This window comes from Triplophysa dalaica, chromosome 14 (genome assembly GCF_015846415.1).
Source record: "Triplophysa dalaica isolate WHDGS20190420 chromosome 14, ASM1584641v1, whole genome shotgun sequence".
Lineage (NCBI taxonomy): Eukaryota > Metazoa > Chordata > Actinopteri > Cypriniformes > Nemacheilidae > Triplophysa > Triplophysa dalaica.
The window spans coordinates 12,329,903-12,356,058 of record NC_079555.1 but is presented as its reverse complement, the minus strand read 5'-3'; the positions used below and the strand labels follow the sequence as shown (position 1 = coordinate 12,356,058).

Here is a 26,156-nt window from a genome sequence, read left to right as displayed (position 1 = left end):
AAGTCATCATATGATTGACAGAATTTCACAGGATTTCCCGGCGACATGTGTGTAATGTTCTTTAACGATCTGCCTGGAAACAACACGAAGATGACTGACAGAAGAAGTAAGCTATCGTGTGTACATCGATTGCAATTCAAATTCATTACGAACGACTAAACACTAAATTCCTAATAGTATGCAAAGTGGCAAAAAGGTACCAGACCTTCAGCATGACTACGCAAGCCAAGATCCCCAATGGATATTCAAAACATAATAAAAGGCAGGACCTTTCCCCCTTCTGACACAAAGGCTCCTGCTCTGCCTTCATATAGAAATGGTAAAGACGACAGTGTCACTTCTGCTTGTGCTGTTATATGGAGCTTGTGCCACAGCACAAGTCTGCAGAATGCTGAGCCGTCCAGTCCTGCCACTACTTTCTGATGAAAGGGACATCAACATTGGTGCAGTTTTCTCACTCCATAGAAATGTTGTGTTAAAGAATCATTCATTCTCTTCTGAACCAGAGCCAACAAACTGCATCAGGTCTGTATGAGATACTTTTTGACAGCAGGAATTATGAACAATTATTCAGAAATACTAATGATTCTTTACTGAATGTAACAGTTCACTTTTTTTTTACAGCTTAAATTTGCGTGAGTTTAAATTTGCTCAGACTCAGATTTTTGCCATAAAGGAGATCAATAACAGCACACAACTGTTGCCTGGTGTCACTTTGGGATATAAAATATATGATGCCTGTGGCTCTGTATCTCAGACTGTATTATCAAGCATGGCTTTAATGAATGGCTATGAAGAGACTTTGCATGATGAGTCCTGTTCTAAACCACCATTTGTACATGCCATTGTAGGAGAATCAAGCTCTTCTCCCACCATTGCTATGGCCTCCTTAGTGGGCCCATTCAGCATCCCTGTTGTAAGAACACTTATTTTTCTGCTTAATGTTGTCTACATGCATAATGAATATGCTCCAAATGTGCTTTTATGAAAATAATAAACAAATCACTTTGTCAATCGTTTTATTTAGTTTTACTTTATTTGTATTTTTTGGAATATTGGGTTGATTTAGAAAGAAATAATGATGTTAATAATCTGCTTTATTCTGTTTAGGTTAGTCATTTTGCCACATGTGCATGCTTGAGTGACAGAAAAAGGTTCCCGTCCTTTTTCAGAACAATACCCAGTGATTATTACCAAAGCAAAGCGCTGGCTCAGATGGTCAAACACTTCGGCTGGACTTGGGTTGGAACTGTGAGGAGTCGCAATGACTATGGTAACAATGGAATTGCAGCTTTTGAAAAGATAGCACAACAAGAGGGGATTTGTATTGAATACTCAGAGGCCATAATTAGAACTGATTCACAAGAGCAGCTCCTAAAGACACTGGAAGTTATTAAAAAAGCCACAGCGAGGGTGGTGTTGGCTTTTATCTCATTTGGTGACTTTATTCCCTTTCTGAAATTAATTGCCCAACAAAACATCACTGGGCTGCAGTGGGTTGGCAGTGAATCCTGGATCACTTCTCGAATTATAGCAGAAACAAAAGAATACAGTTTTCTCACAGGAGCTGTGGGCTTTGCTGTGGTGAACGAAAAGCTTGACGGCCTACGAGAGTTTCTAGTGACTGTGCACCCTGATCAAGAGCCAAAAAATGAAATTTTAAAGGAATTTTGGGAAACTGCTTTTCAGTGCAATTTCAGAAACACCGACAGTAGCATACCTGTCTGTACTGGCTCAGAACACTTAACAGAACTACAAAATGAATATACTGATGTATCAGAGCTGCGCATAGCAAGTAAAGTGTACACTGCAGTGTATGCTATCGCACATGCACTACATAATTGGGTAAAAGATGTAAAATATGCCACCAACAGCAGCAAAAGACATCTGCCCACACCCCAAAAGGTGATTAAGAGAAAAAAATAGATCAGGAAACTCAAACTGAAACTTATTATGTTTGTGTTTATTCAAAGGTGTTGGAGTATATAAGAGATGTCAATTTCACTGTCAAAACGGGTGAAACTTTCTTTTTTGATGCGAGTGGTGATCCAGTGGCAAAATATGATCTGGTGAACTGGCAGCCTGCTGAAGATGGAAGTCTGCAGTTTAAACTTGTTGGTGTGTATGACAGCTCACTGCCTTCAGAGAAACTCCTTCAGGTTGATCAAGAAAACATGGTATGGGCCGAGAAAAGTGGTCAGGTAAGTCAAAATAAGCCATTCATTAGTAAACATGAAACACCAGTTGGAGTCATATTAAAAATCAGTGATTTAATAATCATTAAAAATAAATAAACTTATCAAAGTTAATTAGCATAATTGCTAGGAGAAATTATGCAATGAAACCTTATTTCATTCAAATCATCATAAATATGGGACTTACATGATTTTACATATCTTTCCGCAGGTGCCTGTGTCTATGTGCAGTGAGAGTTGTCCTCCAGGCACTAGGAAGGCTGTACAGAAAGGAAGACCTGTCTGCTGTTATGACTGTATTCCATGTGCAGATGGAGAAATCATTAACATTACAGGTGAAAACTAGCACATCAAGTAAAACTGCCTAATACCCAAAGACCTTGTGATCTGCTTTCATTCAAATAATTTTTTCTTATTAATTCCTTTTTTTACAGATTCTAGTGACTGCTTTCCTTGTGATTTGGAGTATTGGTCGAATGAAAACAAAGACAAATGTGTATTAAAAGTCATTGAATTCCTTTCCTATACAGAAATCATGGGGATTGTTCTTTCTATTTGCTCATTTATTGGAGCATTATTTACATCAATGATATCTTTTGTGTTTTATCTTCATAAAGAAACACCTATCGTGAGAGCCAACAACTCAGAGCTGAGCTTCCTGCTGCTCTTCTCATTGACTCTGTGTTTTCTCTGTTCACTTACTTTCATTGGTCGCCCCACTGAGTGGTCCTGTATGTTACGTCACACAGCGTTTGGGATCACTTTCGTCCTCTCTGTCTCCTGTGTTCTAGGTAAAACTATAGTTGTGTTAATGGCATTCAGGGCCACACTTCCAGGAAGTAATGTCATGAAATGGTTTGGGCCTGTACAACAGAGACTCAGTGTTGTTTCTCTAACTTTAATACAGGTCATAATTTGTGTGCTTTGGTTAACAATATCTCCTCCTTTCCCACATAAAAACATGAACTATTACAGAGAAAAGATCATCTTAGAATGTCATGTAGGTTCAGATGTTGGTTTCTGGGCTGTTCTTGGTTATATTGGTCTGTTATCAATCTTGTGTTTTGTTTTAGCTTTTCTGGCGCGGAAGTTGCCTGATAACTTCAATGAAGCTAAATTCATCACATTCAGTATGCTCATATTCTGTGCTGTGTGGATCACATTTATACCAGCTTATGTCAGTACTCCTGGAAAATATACTGTTGCTATGGAAATATTTGCTATTTTAGCTTCGAGTTTTGGTTTGTTATTTTGCATATTTGCCCCCAAATGTTACATAATTTTGTTAAATCCAGAGCAAAATACAAAGAAAAATATAATGGGCAAATCCTAAACTTATTAAGGCCAGTGATAACCTGAGTTATATAACCTAAGTGTGATATACTGGAAAATGGAGTTAATTTTCATCCATCAATACAAGAAAACAACAGATCAGTTGGCAAAACTGTATGGCAACAAACTTAACAAATGCATAGGTATGTATGGCTTGGTAAGCAGACAGCATTATAGTGTTTGCCCAGAGTCCCACGTTGACTCCACATGTACCAGATGCAGGCCCGATATAGGCCAACATCATGTTGCTGTCTGGGACACACATACAGAGTGCCTCTTCACTGCTAATCTGATAAATATCAGGTCATATCTTGAATTGTATGGTGACTACACATCGAATCTTGTTTGTCAGGGTTGTATGACCCATGAGTTCTGCTCTTCACAGGCTGTGGCAGGCACTGCAGTGTTGGACGGGTCAGTACTGGACACAGTGGACTCTCAATGACCATCTCCATCACAGCCATATTCTGGACCTACATTGTTTACTGTCTAATTAAAAATGACATTGACTTTTTGCAAATAATAAGAAATGGAAATTAAATTTAAAAGTCTTTATGTATATTACAGTAAACTTAATAGCCAATAATTTGATTCATAATTACAAATTTATATACACATCATTTAGTTGTATAAGCAACATACCTTACATACCGAATAGAACAGGGGTCTTCAACTACTATTATAAGGGGCAGATTCCAAAAGTATAAATAGGATGCAGGCCAGCTCTTTACCATATCATAATTGCTTCTGGTATTTCTGGTATTTATTGCATTGCATTTATTGTTCCTTTTATACTGTTTTTGTTGCTGTCACTTACCAGTTAATATATTAAAACATTGCATCCGGTATATACCTTTTCATGATATTTGTTTAAAAGGGATATTGTATTTTTTATTGTATCTTATATTCCATAATACGTTAGTTTACCCAAAAAACAATTTGCTGTTTATTTACTCACCCCCAGAACTTCCAAGATGTGGGTGGTATTGTTTTTGTCAAGAAGATATTCATGAAGATATTGAATTAATGAAAGTTAAATAAAAAAAGTAAAAAAAGCTTTTTAACACAAAAGTATGCCTGCGCCCCTTGATGAAATGGCTTCTTATAAAGCGTATCAATTGGTCTGTGCAAGAAACTGAATGCTATTATCGAATCTTCGGGTGAATTCCACTTGCATTCATGTGCCCCACGCAGATCCTTTGAAGTGCAAGTATTGGTGTAACACATCAGCCTGTCCCCTGCCTGTGTTTCCCACGTGTTTTGCCTTGTCAACTGTTTTCACCTGTCCCTCATTATTGCTATTGGTTCTGCACCTGATTCTGTCGTCCCTGATAGTTTGCATTTGTATTTCAGCCTTGTGTGTTCTTTAGTTCCTTGGCTGCTATTGTTTATGTTTGGTGTTCTCTGTTCCTATTGTGACGAGTGACCCCTGGCGCTATCAGCGTCGCCATGGAGACGGAGGCAATCGGAGCGGCACAGCTGCCGCTCATCACAATTGGATACCAATTACCAGTGGCTACAAAAGCCACGGGCAAACCAGACGAAGGTGAGAAACGTCTCCACGAGACTTGTATGCCACTGAGCCCTATCTCTTCTTTGTTGTCCTACAGGATCGGATCTCTAAAGACGGTTAAGGAAGCTTGCAAAGAACCCGGAAGTACAGGACCGGAAAAAGGCTCGAGACAGACTACTGCCGGAAGAGGGAGTAAGAAGCGAGTACAGACGCCTGCTAGACACGCGTCTCAACGCAGCTCTCACTCAGTGGCATTATAAGTAACTTGTCAATAAAATACCCTTCGGGGGTGGTTATATTGTACTTCTGTGTGCGTGTCGTTGCTTCGCCCGTCACAACTGGTGGAGAATGTGGGCGTAGCATCGAAGCTACGACACGTACCGAGTCAATAACTATCCTATTGTCCATTACAGGAACCCTACCTGCTCTCTCTCTCTCTTTTTCATCGTCAGCAACGTCATGGAGGACGTGGTACGACGGCTAGCAGAGGTGGTGGTACGGCAACAACGTTTTTCAGAACAATTAGCACAACGGCAGGAGATTACCAATCAGACACTAGGGATGATGCAAGAGGCTGCGGCCGGCCGAGACCCCCTGCCGGATCCGAGAAGCAGTGCCCATAACCTGCTAATGAAGTTGACTGCACAAGATGATATCGAGGCCTACCTCCATATTTTCGAGGTGATAGCTACGAGGGAAGGGTGGAATAAAACAGAGTGGGCACGAATCCTGGCTCCGTTCTTAACAGGGGAAGCACAGAGGGCCTACTACGCTTTATTACCCCCGGCCAGTGACGACTATGAAGCCCTAAAGCGGGAGATCCTCGCCAGAGTAGGTCTGTCCCCGGTCAGTGCGGCGAAACAGTTCCAGCAATGGGCCTACAATGACCAAACACCTGTGAGGGCCCAAGCCGCACAATTAACTCGACTGGGACACCTATGGCTTTTGACTGGGGAACCCAATTCGCTCCAGGTAGCCGAGAGAGTGGTGGTGGATCGATTACTGCGGGCCCTTCCTCGCCGGTTTAGGACGGCGGTCAGTATGCTGGGTCCCACCTCCATCCGGGATCTGGTAGAGGCTGTGGAACTGGCTGAAGCATCCGCTGCCCGAGATGCCGGAGAGAGAGCGGTAGCGGGCCCCCGGAGGGTAAATCCGATATGGCGACCTGCGGAGGGCACCTCGAGGCCGGTACACAGACCCAGAACTCTGAGTCCCATGGATGAGCCAATGCCTACTGAGCCTGGCACCAGCGGGCCCCCTGCTTGGTTGGCCGGCTGTGCGGTGCATCAAGCTGTGCCGTCCGGGGCTACTCGACGAAATGTGCGAGTAGATGGTCATCTGGTGACAGCCACTCTCGACTCCGGCAGTTCGGTGACGCTGGTCCAGCCCGGGAAAGTCCGACCTCGGCCCGGAGGGAAGTCCTCCATCCCGATCATGTGTGTCCACGGGGACACCCGTCGTGTACCAGCTCGACAGGTAACAGTGTCGGCTGGCCTAGGTTCGTGGACGCTCGAGGTCGGGATCGTGGATGATCTACCGGTGCCGATGTTACTGGGTCGGGACTGGCCCAGGTTCGACCAGCTGTTGGCAAGCTCTGTACAGACGACTGGCCGTGGGGGCCGGGCACGGAGGGGCAGACCTCAGCGAGAGCGGAGACCTCGTCCAGTCCTGATGGCAACAGACAGTGAGCCGGAGGGTGATGGCCAAAATCATAATGTATTTTCTGACCTTTTTCAGCAGGTGAAAAAAGGTGGCTCGTTCGGATGAGAACAGCGGGAAGATACCAGGTTAAGACACTGTTGGAACCAGGTCCGAATAGTGGATGGGGAAGAACACCAGCCTGGCCCGCACTCCCTCCCATATTTTGTGATCAAGCAGGGTCTGCTGTACTGTGCCGCCATGCGAAGGGGGGAGGAAAAGCTGTTGCTAGTGGTACCCAAGAGCAAGACCAAGACGATTCTCGAGTTGGCACACACCCACCCCATGGCGGGTCATCTGGCGGCTGCAAATACAATTCAACGAATCAGGGACCGGTTCCATTGGCCTGGTCTCGAAGCAGTGGTAAAGAGGTTCTGCCAGTGCTGTCACATATGCCAACAGAAGTCTCCCCAGCGTCCTCCCCCCAGTCCGCTGATTCCACTTCCGGTAATCGAGGTGCCCTTCGAGCGTATAGGGATGGACCTGGTGGGACCGCTGCCGAAGTCTGCCCGGGGTCATGAGTATATCCTGGTCGTCATGGACTACGCTACGAGGTACCCAGAAGCTTTGCCACTAAGGAAGGCCACAACTAAAGCAATAGCCAAGGAACTGTTTCTGATGTACAGCCGCGTGGGTATTCCTACGGAAATACTGACTGACCAGGGAACTCCTTTTATGTCCCGGCTTATGGCGGACCTCTGCCACCTCTTTAAGGTAAAACAGCTAAGGACATCGGTATATCATCCTCAAACAGATGGACTAGTCGAACGCTTCAATCAAACCCTAAAGAGGATGCTCCGACGGGTGGTGGCAGAGGATGGGCACGACTGGGACCTACTCCTCCCATATGTATTGTTCGGGATCCGGGAAGTACCCCAGGCGTCCACGGGTTTTACACCTTTTGAACTCATGTTCGGCCGACAACCACGCGGACTTTTGGATGTCGCCCGGGACGCCTGGGAACAACAGCCAGCACCACATCGTAGCATGGTAGAGCATGTTCAGCAGATGCGATCCCGGATAGACAGGGTGATGCCCCTGGTAAAAGAACATCTCGCCGAGGCCCAGCGCGCCCAGCAAAGGTGGTATGACCGACCGGCCCAGCCTAGGGAGTTCCAGCCTGGCAACCGGGTGTTAGTCCTGACCCCCACCGCCACGTCCAAGTTCCTGGCATCCTGGAAAGGTCCCTATATGGTGGTGGAAAAGGTAGGACCGGTCAATTACCGCCTCCGTCAGCCGAGACGCAGACGGGAAGTACAGCTGTACCACATTAATCTTCTAAAAAAATGGATTGCATCCCCAACCCAGATGGCGGCGTTTGCAGAGACTAAAGCACCGGTAGTACAGATGGGAGAACAGCTGTCCCCCGTCCAAAAACAAGACATCCAGTCCCTGGTCAGTCAGTTCAGAGATGTCTTCTCAGAAAAACCTGGGCAGACTCGGATAATCCAGCATGATATCCGCACACCTCTGGGGGTTGTGGTAAGACAGCGGCCCTACCGAGTTCCAGAGACTCGTCGACTGGCAATAGAGGAGGAGATCAAACGGATGAAATTGCTTGGAGTTATAGAGCCCTCCCGTAGCCCGTGGTCTAGCCCCATAGTTATGGTTCCCAAACCAGATGGCACTCTCCGCTTCTGCAACGACTTCCGCAGGGTAAACGAAGTGTCCACCTTTGACGGATATCCGATGCTCCGGGTGGATGAGTTACTAGACCGGCTGGGGAAGGCACGATACCTTACATCGCTGGACCTCACAAAAGGATACTGGCAGGTGCCCCTTGCTCCAGAAGCTCGAGAGAAGACGGCGTTTAGCACCCCCTCTGGACATTGGCAGTATACAGTGCTGCCGTTCGGGTTACACGGGGCACCTGCCACGTTCCAAAGAATGATGGACATTTTGTTACGGCCCCATCAAGCCTACGCTGCAGCATACATAGACGATCTCGTCATCCACTCGGGGACCTGTGACACCCATCTGGATAGGTTGCGGAGAGTGCTAATGGACCTCAGGAAGGCCGGCTTAACGGTAAACCCCAAGAAATGTCACCTCGGACTCGCCGAAGCCCAGTACCTGGGATATAGAGTGGGAGGAGGATTAATCCATACCCCCGGTGAAGAAGGTAGAAGCCGTCTGGAACGCCCCTCGACCCCACAACAAATCCCAGGTACGAGCCTTCCTGGGGCTAGCGGGCTATTATAGGTGCTTTATACCCAACTTTTCATCCATAGCCAGTCCCCTGACCGACCTGACCAAAAAGGGGCAGCCAGACAAAGTCAAGTGGAACCCGGAAACAGAGCAAGCTTTTCAGACATTGAAGGAAGCCCTGCCGTCATCGCCGATCCTACATGCCCCGGACTTTGGTTGCCCCTTTATCCTGCAGACAGACGCATCGGACACCGGATTGGGAGCAGTACTGTCCCAGCTGAAGGACGGAATAGAACACCCAGTGGTGTACATCAGCCGGAAGCTGACTCCAGCAGAGACACGGTATGCTACGGTGGAGAGGGAGGCCCTGGCCATAAAGTGGGCAGTCCTGGAGCTCAGATATTATCTCCTTGGGCGAAGTTTCACCTTGGTGACGGACCATGCGCCCCTACAGTGGATGAGCAAAGCCAAAGATACCAATGCAAGGATCACAAGGTGGTTCCTGACGCTCCAGGACTACCACTTTACTGTGAAACATCGGGCCGGGTCCTCCCATGGCAACGCCGATGGTCTGTCGAGGATGTGGTCAGGAGGGACATCTCGGTCAGGTGACACCCCCCCTCCCCACATCCCAACACATTTCTCCGTCTCCCCACAGGACTAGGTCGACACTTTGGGGGGGGAGTGTGACGAGTCACCCCTGGCACTATCAGCGTCGCCATGGAGACGGAGGCAATCGGAGCGGCACAGCTGCCGCTCATCACAATTGGATGCCAATTACCAGTGGCTACCAAAGCCACGGGCAAACCAGACGAAGGTGAGAAACGTCTCCACGAGAATTGTATGCCACTGAGCCCTATCTCTTCTTTGTTGTCCTACAGGATCGGATCTCTAAAGACGGTTAAGGAAGCTTGCAAAGAACCCGGAAGTACAGGACCGGAAAAAGGCTCGAGACAGACTACTGCCGGAAGAGGGAGTAAGAAGCGAGTACAGACGCCTGCTAGACACGCGTCTCAACGCAGCTCTCACTCAGTGGCATTATAAGTAACTTGTCAATAAAATACCCTTCGGGGGTGGTTATATTGTACTTCTGTGTGCGTGTCGTTGCTTCGCCCGTCACACTATGTTTTCATTAAATGTTACCTATTGAGATTCTACTCCCGATACAACATGTGACAGAATAGCAGACCCTAAAAGAGGAATGGATTACTTGCGGCTCAATATCTCTCCCGAGGACAATTTGAGATACCATCTCAGCCAGGATGGTCGTTCTCTGGAGAGATACGTGGAGGACTTCCTGAAACTCAACCATCAGGTGATTTGGGACGATCGCTCCCTGAACGCTTGCTTTGTGATGGGGATGGATGATGATTCCCATCGGTGTCTGGCGCCCGAGATTAGGGACAGACAGGTTGGGGAGTTTATCATCCAAGCCCATCCAAACACGTCTTGAGCAACCCTACTCACCTCATCCCAAAGTCCTCCACCAGAGACAGAACCCGCAGTAATCAATCACCTCCGAGCCGGTTCCGTACAGCCTTCCAGACCCCCTCCAGCCGGTCCCGTCCGGCTATCTGATGTTTTCCAAGCCGGTTCCGTCTGGCCTTCCTGACCCCTCAAACCAGTCCCGACCAGCCCTCCAGACAACGTCAGTCCGGTGTTCTCCGAACCGGTGGTCCCGAGTCCGGTGGTCCTGGGTCCGGTGGTCTCGAGTCTCGTGGTCCTGAGTCCAGAGCCCGGTCCTGCCCAGCCGCCAGAGCCCGGATCTGTCCAGCCCTCCAGTGGTCCCTGAGCCGGTCCCGCCTGGCCTCCCTGTGGTCTCCGAGCCAGTCCCATCCGGGGATGGAGCTTTGAGCCAGCCTGCCCAAAGCTCCATACTAAAGCCTGCACCTGGACTCAGCCCAAATATTTTGGGATTTTTTTAGGATGGCCCGATCGGCCAGACTGGTTATCTGGCTTCCGGGGCCGCCGGCTTCCAAGGCCCCCTGCGGCACGGATGCTCTAGCGCACAGCTGGCCGCGGGACAAGCGAAAGTGCGCCTTCCCCCCCAGTGAGCCTCATTGCACGTCAACTCACCCTTGGACGATTCCCCTGAAGAAGGACCGGCTTTCTCAGTGGAAGGGCATGTTATGGCATCACAGACAAGACCTCTGGAACCTCCATGTCTGGCTCCTGGATGGGACGAGGAGACCCTGAGTGGTCTACCCCCGGCGGTGGTTGAGTCGATCACTAAGGCCAGGGCCCTTTCCACTAGTCAGCTATACGCCTGTTAGTGGCGCCTCTTCTCATCCTGGTAATCATCTCGAAGAGTTGCTCGATCAGGAACATGCTGTCCTTCCAGAGAGAACCACTCTCTAGGAGAGCACAACCTGATCATTGGGTTCCTAAGGGGCGCGAGAAGGCTGAATCCGCCCCATACGCGTTCCGTACCCTATTGGGACCTTGATATGGTCCTCAAGAGGCCCCCCTTTGAGCCGCTCATTGATGCCGCTCTTTCTCACCTAACAATGAAGTCGGCTCATCTGATTCCGCTCACTTCCATCCAGCGGGTAGGGCACCTACAAGCATTTTCCGTGTTGTAGCGAGGTGGAAGGATACACGACAAGGATCTGGGTGATGACAGGTCCCCTGGGTCTGCTTAAAGACCCAGGAATGGGCGCCCCACCTGGAAACCCAGATACTTCGCCTCAGAGAGGCCCAGGTGACACTTCAGGGGGTTGGTGGTTAGGCAAGCCCTGCAGAGTTCGGTCAACACCCTCCGGAGACGGTTCAGATGGTCATCCCAATGATCGGAGTGGATCACCAAATCGTCCAGGCAGGCTGCGGCGTAGGGTTGATTTGGCCGCAGCACGATGTCCATCATATGCTGGAACGTGGAGGGGGCTCCGTGTAGCCCAATGGGAAGGGTCCGGTATTGCCAGTGGCTGCTGGGAGTGCTAAATGCTGTCTTCGGCCTGGAGGCCTTCGAAAGGGGTTCCGGCCAGTACCCCTTTGTTAAATCCAGGGAGAAGATAAATCAGGCCCCTCCCAGGCGATCAACCATCTCATCCCCCGAGGTATTGGGTACCCGTCAAACTCAACCGGAAAGAGGCTCGAAGAAGAGCCAGGCAGTTGGCTCTGGAGGCTGGGCACCGGGCTCTGGAGCCCCGGATTACTGCGGAACTCATCTCTGGTGGAGGACTTCGGGGTGAGGTTAACTTGGTCACTCTATTATTAAAGAACATCAACACAACAAAGAGGAGATTCCTGTCATAAGGGAATCGTTACAAGACACAATGACAATATGAATAACAAGTTAATTCAGTCTTCAGTATATACTGTACATTCCCAGACTTAGCTGTTTACCTGCCTGTGTGTGTGAATAAACATTGCTTGAAGCTCTTATCTATCGTCTGCCAAGTGGTTCTATTACACAAGAATTGTGGCACTAATATAGTCAATAAAGGCATGATGATGCCCAAGGATTATATAGTTATAACCAACTATTCTTGCTACCTTAAAGTGCAGCTACACCTGAATCTAAACTTGATTTGGTAACACTTTATTTTATGCTACCCTTGTTACACATGTTACATGATTTTACTATATTATTTTCTATAAATTAAGCATAATTACATCTAACTAACCATGAACCAAACCATAACTATATAGCAAGTACATGTAGTTATTTTTTATCACACTGTACTTGAATGTATAGTTACACTGTAACACGGGCACTGCAAAATAAAGTGTTACCCTTGACATTTTATAGAGAGAGAAACAGTAAACAATAAATTAAAAACCATAAATAAAAATAGTAACTTTTCAATACACTGCTACTGTTGTTTTGCATCAAGATTCTCAATGCTGCAAGAGTGCAAAAAAAAAACTGGCACTCATGATGCTGATCCCAAATGGATTTTTAAAATAGGATAAAAGGCAGAACCTTTCAGCGTGCTGCCATAAAGGCTCCCACACAGCCTTCATACTAGAATTGCAAAGAGGACAATGTCACTGCTGCTTTTGCTGTTATATTATGCTTGTGTCCCGGCCGCAGGTCAAGTCTGTAGGCTACTGAGCAACCCAGCACCTCCTCTACTTTCTACTGAAAAAGACATCAACATTGGGGCAATTTTCACAATCCATACAACAGCTGTTGTAAATATACAGCCTTTCACTTCCAAACCAAAACCAACAAAATGTATCAGGTCTGTATGAAAAACTTTTTTGACATCAAGCATTATAAATACTATAAAAAACACTGCTATAATGATTCTGTGTGTATTATAAATCTGATGCTTATTTTTACAGCCTAAACCTGCGTGAGTTTAAATTTGCTCAGACGTTAATTTTTGCCATAGAGGAGATAAACAACAGCACACAACTGTTGCCTGGTGTCACTTTAGGCTATAAAATATATGATGCCTGTGGCTCTGTATCTCAGACTGTCCTGTCAGGCATGGCTTTAATGAATGGTTATGAAGAGACTCTACATGATGAGTCCTGTTCTAGACCACCATTTGTTCATGCCATTGTTGGACCATCAGGCTCCACTGGCACCACTGGCACGGCCTCCTTAGTAGGACCATTTAACATCCCTGTTGTAAGAACTTTTTCCTGCCACATATTGTAATGATGAATCAATGCATGATGTAATGCTCCATATGTGCTTTACTATTAAATACAAATATGAAAACAATCAGTGTAAATATCAAAAGAACTTGTCAAGTTGTTCAACTTGTTTTAATGAATATATTATTTATATAGTAGTAATAATCAGTACATTAAGAAAGAAATAATAATTTCGTCATTTCACATAGGTCAGTCATTTTGCCACATGTGCATGCCTGAGTGACAGAAGAAGGTTCCCGTCCTTTTTCAGAACAATACCCAGTGATTATTACCAAAGCAAAGCGCTGGCTCAGCTTGTAAAACAATATGGCTGGACTTGGGTTGGTGCAGTAAGGAGTCGCAATGACTATGGCAACAATGGAATTGCAGAATTTGAAAAAATAGCGAAACAAGAGGGGATTTGTATGGAATACTCGGAGGCCATACTCAGAACAGATCCGAAAGAGCAGCTCCTAAAGTCACTGGAAGTGATTAAAAAAGCCACATCCCGGGTGGTGGTAGCCTTTTTATCATACAGCGATTTTCTCCCCTTCATGAAATTATTGGCACAACATAACATCACTGGGCTGCAATGGGTCGGCAGTGAATCTTGGATCACTTCTCAAATTATTGCAGAAACAATGGACATTAGTTTTCTCACAGGAGCTGTGGGCTTTGGTGTAGCAAACGCAAAGCTTGACGGATTGAAAGAGTTTCTAGTGACTGTGCACCCTCATCAAGAACCAAAAAATGAACTTTTGAAGGAATTTTGGGAAACTGTTTTTCAGTGCTCTTTCAGAAACACCGGCAGTGGAACACGTGTCTGTACTGGCTCAGAACACTTAACAGAACTACAAAATGAATATACTGATGTATCAGAGCTGCGCATAGCAAATAAAGTGTACACTGCAGTGTATGCTATCGCACATGCACTACATAATCTAATAAATGATGTCAAATCTGCCACTAATATCAGCAAAGGAGATCTGCCCACACCACAAAAGGTGATTAGGAGAAAAAAACTATTAAAACAGTAAAGTCTAACTGAAACCCATTATGTTTGTGTTTATTCTCAGGTGTTAGAGTATATAAGAGATGTCAATTTCACTGTCAAAACTGGTGAGAAAATATTTTTTGATGCGAGTGGTGACCCAGGAGCAAAATATGATCTGGTGAACTGGCAGCCTGCTGAAGATGGAAGTCTGCAGTTTAAACTTGTTGGTGTGTATGACAGCTCACTGCCTTCAGAGAAACTCCTTCAAGTTGATCAAGAAAACATGGTATGGGCCGAAAACATCAGACAGGTGTGTCAAGAAAGAATCATATTTAAAAAATATAACTTAATAAAATATGTATAAGCAGAAACACAGGGGAAAATTACGCAACAAAGAAACTGGCTTTATATGGAGGGCATTTATTTTTGCACAGGTTCCTGTGTCTGTGTGCAGTGAGAGTTGTCCTCCAGGCACAAGGAAGGCTGTACAGAAAGGAAGACCTGTCTGCTGTTATGACTGTATTCCATGTGCAGATGGAGAAATCAGTAACAGCACAGGTAAACACTACCAAATGCTAGTAGAGCTGTCCAATACACAAAGACCTTGTGATGTGCTTTTCATTCAAATAATCTATTTCAATTCCTTCCTCACAGATTCTAGTGACTGCTTTCTATGTGATTTGGAGTATTGGTCGAACGAAAACAAAGACAAATGTGTCCCAAAAGTGACTGAATTCCTTTCCTATACAGAAATCATGGGGATTGTTCTTTCTATTTGCTCATTTATTGGAGTATTATTAACATCAATGATATATTTTGTGTTTTATCTTCATAAAGAAACACCTATCGTGAGAGCAAACAACTCAGAGCTGAGCTTCCTGCTGCTCTTCTCATTGACTCTGTGTTTTCTCTGTTCACTTACTTTCATTGGTCGCCCCACTGAGTGGTCCTGTATGTTACGTCACACAGCGTTTGGGATCACTTTCGTCCTCTCTGTCTCCTGTGTTCTGGGTAAAACAATAGTTGTGTTAATGGCCTTTAAGGCCACACTTCCAGGAAGTAATGTCATGAAATGGTTTGGGCCTGTACAACAGAGACTCAGTGTTGTTTCTTTAACTTTAATACAGGTCATAATTTGTGTGCTTTGGTTAACAATATCACCTCCTTTCCCACATAAAAACATGAACTATTACAGAGAAAAGATCATCCTGGAATGTCATGTAGGCTCTGCTGTTGGTTTCTGGGCTGTTCTTGGTTATATTGGTCTGTTATCAACCTTGTGTTTCGTTTTAGCTTTTCTGGCTCGGAAGCTGCCTGATAATTTCAATGAAGCTAAATTCATCACATTCAGTATGCTCATCTTCTGTGCTGTGTGGATCACATTTATACCAGCTTATGTCAGTTCTCCTGGAAAATATACTGTAGCCATGGAGATATTTGCAATTTTAGCTTCGAGTTTCGGTTTGTTATTTTGCATTTTTGCCCCCAAAAGTTACATAATTTTGTTAAAACCAGATCAAAATACAAAAAAGCATATGATGGGGAAACCCTAATTGTATCAACTCAGGGAAGAACACAAGACAGCACTTTGATAGTTAAGGTAAGTTTTTTGCCGCCAACACAGGTAAACAACAAATTAGTAACCAGATTTTTTTTTCAGAAAATTTAATAACCTATGTTCGCAGGCTCAATATTGAAATTATAATTTGATGTGAGGTAAAACAAAATTGAACTGTTAAACATCCAAATCACACACATATATGTATGTATACACACTATACTGAAATATATCATTAGTAATTGTGCAAAAAAAATCATCACCCGGATTTTACTAAGCAAATAGGTTAGAGCCTCCCATTGGATTCGAGGTCTAGGTTCAGCAATGTTATGTTCCCAAAGAATGAGGTCAGCTGACTACCTGAGTATCCTGAATGACCAGGCTATTCCATCAATGGGTTTTTTCTTCCCTGATTGATCGGGCATATTCCAAGATGACAATGCCGGGAGCATAAGACATCGTTTTCACATATGGATCAGCCACCACAGAGTCCAGACCTTAACCCCATTGAGAATCTTTGGGATGTGCTTGAGAAGAAATTGCACAGTGGTCCGACTCTCCCATCCTCAATTCAAGATCTTGGTGAAAAATGCATGCAACTCTGGATGGGATTTTTTTCTTGACATTACAGAAGCTTATCGAAAAGATGCCATGGCGAATGCTTGCCATAATCAAAGCTAAAGACAGTCCAACAACATATTAGAGTTTGTGATTTTTATGGGGTGGGGATTGTATGTGTTTGCGGTTTTAATGAGTTCTGCTCTTCACAGGCTGTGGCAGGCTCTGCAGTGTTGGACGGGTCAGTACTGGACACAGTGGACTCTCACTGACCATCTCCATCACAGCCATATTCTGGACCTACGTTGTTTACTGCCTTATAATAAATGACATTGACTTTTTGCAATTAAAAAGTGGACATTCAAATTAATAGCCTGTATGTATGTACTGTACAATAAACCAATAATCTGGTTCACAAATAAAATGTATCACACATCATGTAACTGTGTTACCTTTTATACAGAGTACAATACGTTTTTAGGCCGTGTATAGCTTTAGGATGTATCACACATCATGTAAGTGTGTTACCTTTATACCGAGTACAATAAGTTTTAAGCAGAGTATAGCTTTAGGATGCATAAGTAGCCATGTTTGACATACTGTACATACGGATTAATGTAAAATGTTTTCTAATTATACAGTCTCGAGTAGCTTGACCTTCAGGGTTCTATTGCCGTATTAAATAGCCATTGATCGCCAAAAAGGCTTTATGACTGACAGGTAAAGCAACCAATCACATTTCGTTTTGTGCCACGTTGTATTTAGGGGGGTGGAAATGTCCCCACACTAACAGATTGGTGTGAATTCACAAACAAGTCAATGTTTTAAACAAAAATGTTTGGGTTTGTGCCGTAAGCTCTGCATCCCTATAATAATTCAGTGTTTATTTCCTTTTAGAAGAGTAGTGTCATCTAAAATAGAAAACTTAATGGCTTTTTACTAACCATTTACATTTACATTTAGACATTTAGCAGACGCTTTTATCCAAAGCAAAGAGATGGGTTCTAAGTAGTTTTTTAAATGTTGTGAGAGATGTGGTTGAACGGACAGAGTTAGGAAGAATGTTCCACCAGGAAGGAGTTGTGAATGAGAAAGAGCGGGAGAGCGATTTACTGCCCTTATGGGAAGGCAATACAAGACGCCGCTGGTTTGCTGAACGCAGGGATCTTGATGGGGTGTAGGAGTGCAGGAGAGTGTGGAAGTAAGCCGTTGCAGATCCAGTGATAGTCCTGTAGGCAAGCATTAGTGACTTGAATCTGATTCGGGCTGCAACCGGTAGCCAGTGAAGAGAGGTGAAAAGGGGAGTCACGTGAGTCCTTTTGGGCTGTTTGGAAGACGAGGCGTGCTGCTGCGTTCTGAACCAGCTGAAGTGGTTTGATAGCCTTTGCAGGAAGACCAGCAAGGAGAGCATTGCAGTAGTCCAACCTTGGGATTACCAGGGCCTGGACAAGGAGTTGTGCAGCATGCTCCGTGAGATAGGGTCTGATCTTTCTAATGTTGAATAAGGCATATCGGCATGACCGTGTTGTCTTTGCAATGTGATCATTGAAGGACAGCTGTTCATCAAATATGACTCCGAGGTTCCGGCTGTTTTGGAATGGGTGATTGTGGTATTGCCAAGATGGATGTTGAAATCGTGTTGGACCGTAGGGTGTGCCGGAAACACGAGTAGTTCGGTCTTGGCAGGGTTCAGCTGGAGGTGATGGTCTTTCATCCAAGCTGAGATGTCCTCGAGGCAGGCTGTAATGCGAGCTGCTACAGTGGTATCGTCTGGGTGAAACAAGATGTAGATCTAGGTGTCGTCGGCATAACAGTGATATGAGAAGCCATGTGCCTGTATGATGGGTCCCAGTGATGTCGTGTAGATGGAAAAAAGCAGCGGTCCAAGCACCGACCCCTGAGGGACCCCAGTGATCATGTGGTGAGGCGTGGACAGCGAGCCCCTCCATGACACCCTGAAGGATCTGTCGGAGAGGTAGGATTTGAACCAGCGGAGGGTAGAGCCTGTGATTCCTAGTGATGACAGGGTTGCTAGCAGTATCTGGTGATTGACAGTGTCAAACGCTGCAGATAGGTCTAGCAGAATCAGGACCGAGGATTTAGATTCCGCCTTGGCTAGCCGCAGTGCTTCTGTGACCGATAGCAGTGCCGTCTCAGTGGAGTGGTTTGTTTTGAAGCCAGAATGCTTGTCATCCAGTAGTTTATTCTGGAATAGGTAGGAAGACACCTGGTTGAAAGCTGCCCTTTCAAGTGTAGTAAAAGCAGATTCCCAGACAAATACAAATGACCAGTGTCATAGCAAGTCACATATTCAAAAACTTTTAGGGGGCACGATCCGTCCGTTGGCAAATGCGTTGCACATTACTGAACATTAGAATTGGTTGTTTACTTATTTAGTTTACTAATTTATATCTTGACACACGTCAAGCACACTCAATTAGTAACGACAGACTCCAATGGAGCCCAAACGTTTAATCACCAGAAAGAAGCGACCAGCATGTACATCTTTTTAGTAGGTATTCAAATAGAATACCTACTTTCTCGTTTGGCTCTCATCGGAGGCGGTCGCATTTTCTCTCTCCCCGTCCTTGCCATATCTTCCCTGCTTTGTCTCCTGTCTTGTCTCGTCTCATCTATTGAGAGACTCTCTCTGCACTGCTCTCGAAAACTTGGAAACTATGGATCCGATCAACTGGTCCCTTAGCGCAATTGACACCATTTTCTCAATGAGAAACAAAGGTTCTGGTGAACCTGAATGCCCTGACGGAACGTTCGCAGCTGGCTACACGATGGACGCGTGGGAGAGATGGCGGATCGTGTGTCTGGCGGCTCTTTCCGTGGAGGACATTGAAGATATCTACCTTTTCGGAACCATGATAACAGGTATTATGCTGATTGGATTATGCTTTGCCCAGGGTTATCGAAAAATTCTTAAAACGGGAACAGCTGTCAATGGCCTCACAAGGCTTCCAGTTATGAGGGAGGCCGTGGAAAGAGCGGTCAGCACTGAGACTGAGACTATTAATCGCAATATGGATTATATCTTGAAAAACTGACGGCTATGGAAAGGAAAATTGATGATGCTAAAGACCAAAATGGACAAAGAGGGTAGCCGTGGAATTGGAATGCGGTTTACTCGCCTCAAGACTAAACAACTGCAATCTTATCTTTTCGACCCCCCGTACCAGGATTGGCCTTGGCCGAGGCCGATCCTGGAGAAACAACCCTGAAGGGCAATGTGGCGAGATGCTCTTGCGTTCCCTCCCCCATCATACACAAATACACAGACTTTTGGATCTTATCCCTCATACAGACACACACACAAACACAGACTCTGACCGATTCCAAACCTCCGTAGCTTTGATCCGCCAGCTTGGCAAGCGGGTCTGTGTTAAGTGCCATAATGGCTGCAGGACCGGATGGCTGCTTGCCGGAGCTGGATTACTTACTCTGTTGCAAATCTTGTCTATGTGTAATGTGTGCTTGTTTTTCTCCCCACCTTCCTCATGTTATGCTGTATTTCCTTCTTGATACATTTCGTTGCATTGTACTTTTGACCCGATTTTTTTAACTTTAAATTATTTCTTTACATTTTAAATCCAGCACATTGCCCAATAAAGCTGTTCTCGTGTACATATTTTCTGTTTCATATTTATATATAAAAAAGCCAGAAACAGTGTCACTTTTTTGGAAATAATACTGTTTTTTGTACTCATTCCCTGAGTCGGCCGCTGTAGGGTGAACTGAATGAGCTGCTTCTCCAGAAATACTCTTATTATAGGAATGGTCTTTAATACTTCCCGTTGGCGGATCTGTAACAGGTAAAAACCCTATTGACATATATAGAAAATAGCCTCTGGTCTCCAGTGCGTTCCACTGATGCCAGTGCAGAGTCATGCATGCAGCCGCATTAAATAGACATAGATGTATGGATGTACACAAAAAATTCAACAAGAAATAATTTAACTGTGACAGACAGTTTTTCTTCAATTAATTGCATTAAACACCACATGCCTATCTAACAACCTAAACTAATTTCTACTAGCTAAAAATATTGGATCACTGTTGGTTTTCTCTCCCGAAACTCTCCAACATGCTAAAAGCTAAGCTGCCATCAAAGCTGAATGAACTGTAATGCAAGAAAATGACCGGTAGCAGCAAGGTTTGCTTTTTATTTAAGTTGTGTTAAGAGCAAAGAGTTGACTCAAGTGCTCGCTGTCCATTTGCAGGCAGCACAATTGGCTACAATGATCAACACTGCAAATTGTGCTGCAATTAGAAACTAGCTCTTAAGACAGAGCTTGAAGTAAAAAAAAGCGCAGGAGTGTGTAAAATCAGCTCCCTCAGATGCGTTGAGTTGAAATAGTCTTCTTGGCTACTGGACCCACATTCTGTACACCGGAGTGGACCCGGGACTTGACCCTGGACTGGGTCATCCGCAGAAAGGATCCGCAGAAACCCCATCCGCAGAAAGGTCATTGAGATAGTTGAGTACCCGCACTGGGGTACGCGGGGAAGCGAGGGCGGCTTCCTCGATCTTCGTGAAGACTCGTGGGGACAGGGACAGAACGAATGGGAGGACCCTGTATTGATATGCCCGCCCCTCGAAAGCGAGCTGCAGGAACGGTCGATGACGAAGGAGGATCAAGACAAGAAACTACGCGTGATTCAGGTCGATCTGATAGACATCAGGATGCGCTTCTGCGTGAGCATCCTGATCGGCAGTTTGTGTAGGTGTCTGTTCAGGGTACGCAGATCTAGAATGGGGCACAGATTTAGAATGGGGCGCAACCCCCCGCTTTTCTTTGGGACGATGAAGTACGGGCTGTAAAACCCGCTGAACATCTCGGCAGGAGGGAGGGGCTCGATTGCTTCCTTCACCAGAAGGGTGGTGACCTCGGCCCAAACCAGAGGAGGATCCTTGCCTCTGACTGAGGATGAGAGGATGCCCCGAAACTAATGCAGGTGTATGGCAAATTGGATCGCATAGCCGTATTCGGGTTCGAACGTTGAGGAGTCACAATGTCTATAGTAACAATAGAATTGCAATATTTGAAATGATAGCACAACCAGAGGGGATTTGCATTGAATACTCAGAGGCAATATATAAAACTAATTCAGAAGAGCAGCTCCTAAAGACACTGAAACAGAAACAGGGAGGTGGTTGGTTTTCATGGATTCTCATCTGCAGATTTTATCCCCTTCCTAAAATTCTTTGCACCAGAGAACATCACTGAGCTGCAGTGGGTCGACAGTGAATCTTGGATCACGTCTCAAATTATAGCTGAGAAAAAAGAATCCAGTTCCTCTTCTGTCGGTCTCTTGATGTTTTGTTAGGACAGAATGGGGTTTGCACTTTACAACATGGTACTTTTAAAAGGCCAATGAACTTATCGAATGGCATGGCATGCCAGTGTCCAACCCGTACATACAGTTACAAAGGATGCGTGCACATGTCGCCAGGCATGTCTCGCTGCTGTTATCTTGGATTTGGCCGCCTCGTCCTCGTACCTGGTTGGCACGATACCTGCAACACATGCTTGGGCCGCCACCATGCTGAAGCAGTGTTCGTTGATTTGGAATGCCTGCAGTGCGACCATACTGTAAGTCAATCAAGGTGTTGCGTTCATGGTTGGTTCTTTCTGAACTCAGCCACAACATCGTCTGATTCCCATTGTCCGGAATGGGACATCTGCAGTGTCGAGCAGCGATGGTGATGTGGGGACTCCCATGGACGTTAACCCGCCTCAGCCATTGCCGCAGACCGTCCATGCCCCGATACGCTCAGAAAACCTGTCTCCAATGGGCGGCAGTTGACCGACCCATAGCGGACTCATGCAAGAGCATGATGTGGTTGAGGTTTACATCACAGCATCGGATGGTGACATCCTGACATTAGATGTTGAAGATTCCCTGGAGCTTGCGGCTCAGGGCAGACATGTCAGCCATGCTTGCCCAGGCTGCAGGGCACCGCACCGCCTTCCCCACAAAGCTTACGGCTGAATCTCTGATACCTGGATACAGAGTGCGGTACAAAGCTGTGTTCCGCTCCACTATCTTTTTTCTCGGAGGTGTATGAGGAGCTCACCAAGAACCTGGAATGCCCCCTTCTCATCAAACAAGCTCCGTCGTCTGACTTCCCTTGACAATGGGGCAGTAAAGGGATATGTCGACATACCCCAGGTCGAGCATGCTGTCGCCACCTGGAGGGGTAGACTAAGACTCCCTTCCAACGCTTGCACGTTTTCGGCTACAGCTGCCTCTGCTCTTCATGCCATAGCTATCCTGCAGGTCCACCAATCCAAGGCGTTGAAGCAGCTGGTGCAAAATATCTCTTATTTCTGTATGGAACTAGACTCTGTCACCATGACAGCGTGCCTTACCAACAATTACGCCAAGTCAGTGCTGCGCTGCCTGACACTCTTTAGGTGGCAACCAGCTGTCCCACTGAAGCTTTTCAGAGGCTCCTGGGGCATATGGCATCCTTGGCAGCAGTCGTGCGTCTTGGGTTGATGCATATGAGACCGCTTCACCATTGGCTTCGGAGTAACGTTCCCTGGAGAGGATGGCACACAGGCACTAAACATATCTCCATCACCCCTCACTGCCATCGCACCCTACCCCATTGGACAGACGCGTCCCTTCTCCGGGCTGGAGTCCCGATCGGCTGGTCTTGAGGCATGTCGTGGTGACCACAGACTGCTCTGAAGAGGTTCCTTCCCCTTATTCAGGGCAAGCACGTTCTGCTCCGCTCGGCAGGTCACGCTCCACGGAGAGACCAGACCTCTGGAACCTCCATGCCTGGGACGAGGAGATCCTCAGTGACATGGCTCCTGCACTTGTGAGCACGATCACTCAGGCAAGAGCCCCAGCCACTAGGCAATTGTACGCCTAAAAGTGGCGCTTCTTCTCATCTTGACCCACAGAAATGTGTTGTGTCGCTGTCGTGCTGTCATTTCTTTGGAAAGGTTAGATAGCAACTTCTCTCACTCCATACTCAAGGTTTATGTCGCTGCACATCACACACTTGTGGCAGGTGAGTATCTTGGATAGCACACCTGGTCATCAGGTTTCTGAGGGGCGCGAGGATGTAGAATCCTCCCTCACCGCAGCTGTACCCTCTTGTGACCTTAATGTGGTCTTTGTGTGCCTTGGAAGAGTAGAGCTGTCCCCAACAGAGATTGGCTCACTTCATTGTGTTTAAGTCCCATGATCACTCTGGTGTTCTGGTCCCATGATTCCTGTGCACACTTGCATGGAGAGCTCACTCAACCTTGGGTGTATCCTCCGCTGGACCAGCTCAGGGCTCCTTTCTGGCAGAAATTGCAGAACTGCGGGTTGGGCTGCGCCCAGAACTTTGAGGGCATACGCCTGCGAAGCATCCCATCCATCACTAAGCACTTCTTTGGTTTACAAGCAGTTGTGGATAGAGCAGTTGCCTGTTTACCAAGCCCAGTATAGGTAGAGTTATCCCTCACGAGGTGAAGCCCCTTGCCTGAGCTAGTGCTCCACACATAGAGACTCCCCCCTTGGGTCATCTTTTCTGATGTCTCCTTGCTCTTGGTTCCCCTGTTGGTGAACCTATGACCTCCCCTATGTGAACTCCACCGCTTCTGTGCACCCCTATTTGGGGCCCCACACTACTAATCCCATGAGATCTCCCTACCGGTGAGATCATGTAGGTATTCCTATGTAAATGTAATGTAAATGTATTCCACATATTACCACACTACAACAGGATGTGGTCTCCGTAGTGCTGTCCCTCAGACGAGAGTCTTGCGCTTCCCAGTGATCCATATGGTGCTGGGTGGCTATCTCGTCTCTGGAGTAAGAAGGCCAATGCATACACGACTCTTCGTAAGAGCCTCTCGTCGTTACTTCCTCGAATTGATGCCTTACTCCAGCACTGGAGGGTTACGATTCGCAGTAACGCTCTCTTGTGACTTGCCCAGACCAGTCAGTGTCGCTCCACTGGCAGTGGTGACGGGGCTCAGTGCCGTGGCGTTACGAAAAGGGACCCAATTATGTCTCGTCACAACGTCAAAAGACCGTTAGAAAGGGAACGTCTTGGTTACGGATGTAACCTCCATTCCCATTGTGTCCTTCATGCCACAACGCTTTGCCATCCACTGCAGCGAAAAAGTGTGCTTCTCAGGTTCCTCAGCCCAAAAGGTAAATGAATGGGCACGCCATCTCCCTTTTATACCCATATGCACGGGGTGGAGACTGTCATGCTTAGCCATTTGCCTAGTTCATTGGCCTTTTAAAAGTACAATCAGAGATGATAGGTTCTCAAGATCAAACTGCATTCTGTTTTGACACAACGTCTTGTTCCCTACATCAGGGAATGGCTACTGATGGCTACATCCAGAACCGAGACGTTAAAGTCGTAACCGAGAAATGTTCGCCGCTGTGTCTCAATTCGGGGGCTGCGTTTTGAAGCTGCATTTTAAGGCCGATGCGTCACAGCAACGTGACTGAAGAAAGGTAAGGCTGTCCCGATTCAAAGGTTGCTTCAAAAGCAGACCCAAAATGCGACCTTATTTCGGAAGGTTTTTAAGGATAGAACAAATGTATCCTTCACAGCTTTGGCTTTCACAAGATTCATTGGGCGCCTGTAACTGTGTGACATTTTTAAAGAATTTGTCATAACTTTATTTAAATAAAAGTATCTCATTCACAAAAATAATATTATAAGTGATGTTGATTATTAACATTATTGGTGCATTATTGTTTTTTTTTTAATTGGTAAGGTTGGTTATTTAATACACTGTTGGGCTGTTTTAATATATCTAAACGTTTCATATTTTGTGAAAATAAAATATATTTTTTCTGGCTCCGTAATTGTTAAAAAAATTCAGAAACGTCTCTGCTGTGTCCTGCTGTCACCACGAAACGTCTTGGTTACGTATGTAACCTCAGTTCCCTGATGGAGGGAACGAGACGTTGTGTTGAGAACGACAGATGGGGTTCGCCCTTGAGAACCAATCAACTCTGACTACTATAGAAAAGGCCAATGAAATTTGGCGAATGAAATTTGAATGCCGGACTCCGCCCCCGGATATCCGGTATAAAAGGATGCCGGCGAGCAGCATTCATTTACCTCTTGTTCTGAAGAGCCTGAGAGCCTCTCAGGACTGCAGCAGAATATGATACGTGTTTGTGGCATAAGGGACACAACGTCTCGTTCCCTCCATCAGGGAACTGAGGTTACATACGTAATCAAGACGTTCCCTTTCTGTTGGTCTCTCGACGTTGTGTCGAGAACAACAGATGGGGTTGCCTATGGAAAACGCCACACCGCTGTATCGCGTCACAATCTCAGCGAAGAGACGGTAACAAGCCTGGGCGTGTCAGCTCAAAGCTTCGTGAAACTGTAACCTTCCAGTGTGATGGTTGGGGGGTCCCAGAGCTTTCTTGGAGAAAGATGGGTACAGCCCTGACCGGTAACCTTTCACAGACGGGGCCTTAGCTCTCTACTGGCGAGAGGCCGTCCGGCTTGGGTTTACACCAGGTGAGCGCAACTCTTAATCAGAGAAGCGCTACAGAGGCCACCTCCTACCCGTTGGG

At 46.1% G+C, this 26,156-nt stretch overlaps 3 protein-coding genes across 3 annotated transcripts; all 3 read left to right on the top strand.

The window, feature by feature from the left end:
* The first annotated feature begins 316 nt into the window (after window positions 1-316).
* Window positions 317-3,528, top strand: LOC130435537 (extracellular calcium-sensing receptor-like). Its single transcript, XM_056766234.1, has 6 exons — window positions 317-525; window positions 625-916; window positions 1,111-1,905; window positions 1,974-2,201; window positions 2,407-2,530; window positions 2,630-3,528. The coding sequence occupies exons 1-6, from the start codon at window positions 317-319 to the stop codon at window positions 3,526-3,528; spliced, it is 2,547 nt and encodes an 848-aa protein (XP_056622212.1).
* Window positions 3,529-6,939: 3,411 nt separating this feature from the next.
* LOC130435970 (retrovirus-related Pol polyprotein from transposon 17.6) lies at window positions 6,940-9,550 on the top strand. Its single transcript, XM_056766865.1, has 2 exons — window positions 6,940-8,905; window positions 8,970-9,550. The coding sequence occupies exons 1-2, from the start codon at window positions 6,940-6,942 to the stop codon at window positions 9,548-9,550; spliced, it is 2,547 nt and encodes an 848-aa protein (XP_056622843.1).
* A 2,233-nt stretch (window positions 9,551-11,783) lies between these two features.
* On the top strand, window positions 11,784-16,023 carry LOC130435969 (extracellular calcium-sensing receptor-like). Its single transcript, XM_056766864.1, has 7 exons — window positions 11,784-12,073; window positions 12,846-13,073; window positions 13,177-13,468; window positions 13,686-14,480; window positions 14,553-14,780; window positions 14,905-15,028; window positions 15,125-16,023. Exons 1-7 carry the CDS (start codon window positions 11,784-11,786, stop codon window positions 16,021-16,023), a joined length of 2,856 nt encoding a protein of 951 aa, XP_056622842.1.
* The last annotated feature ends 10,133 nt before the right edge of the window (window positions 16,024-26,156 follow it).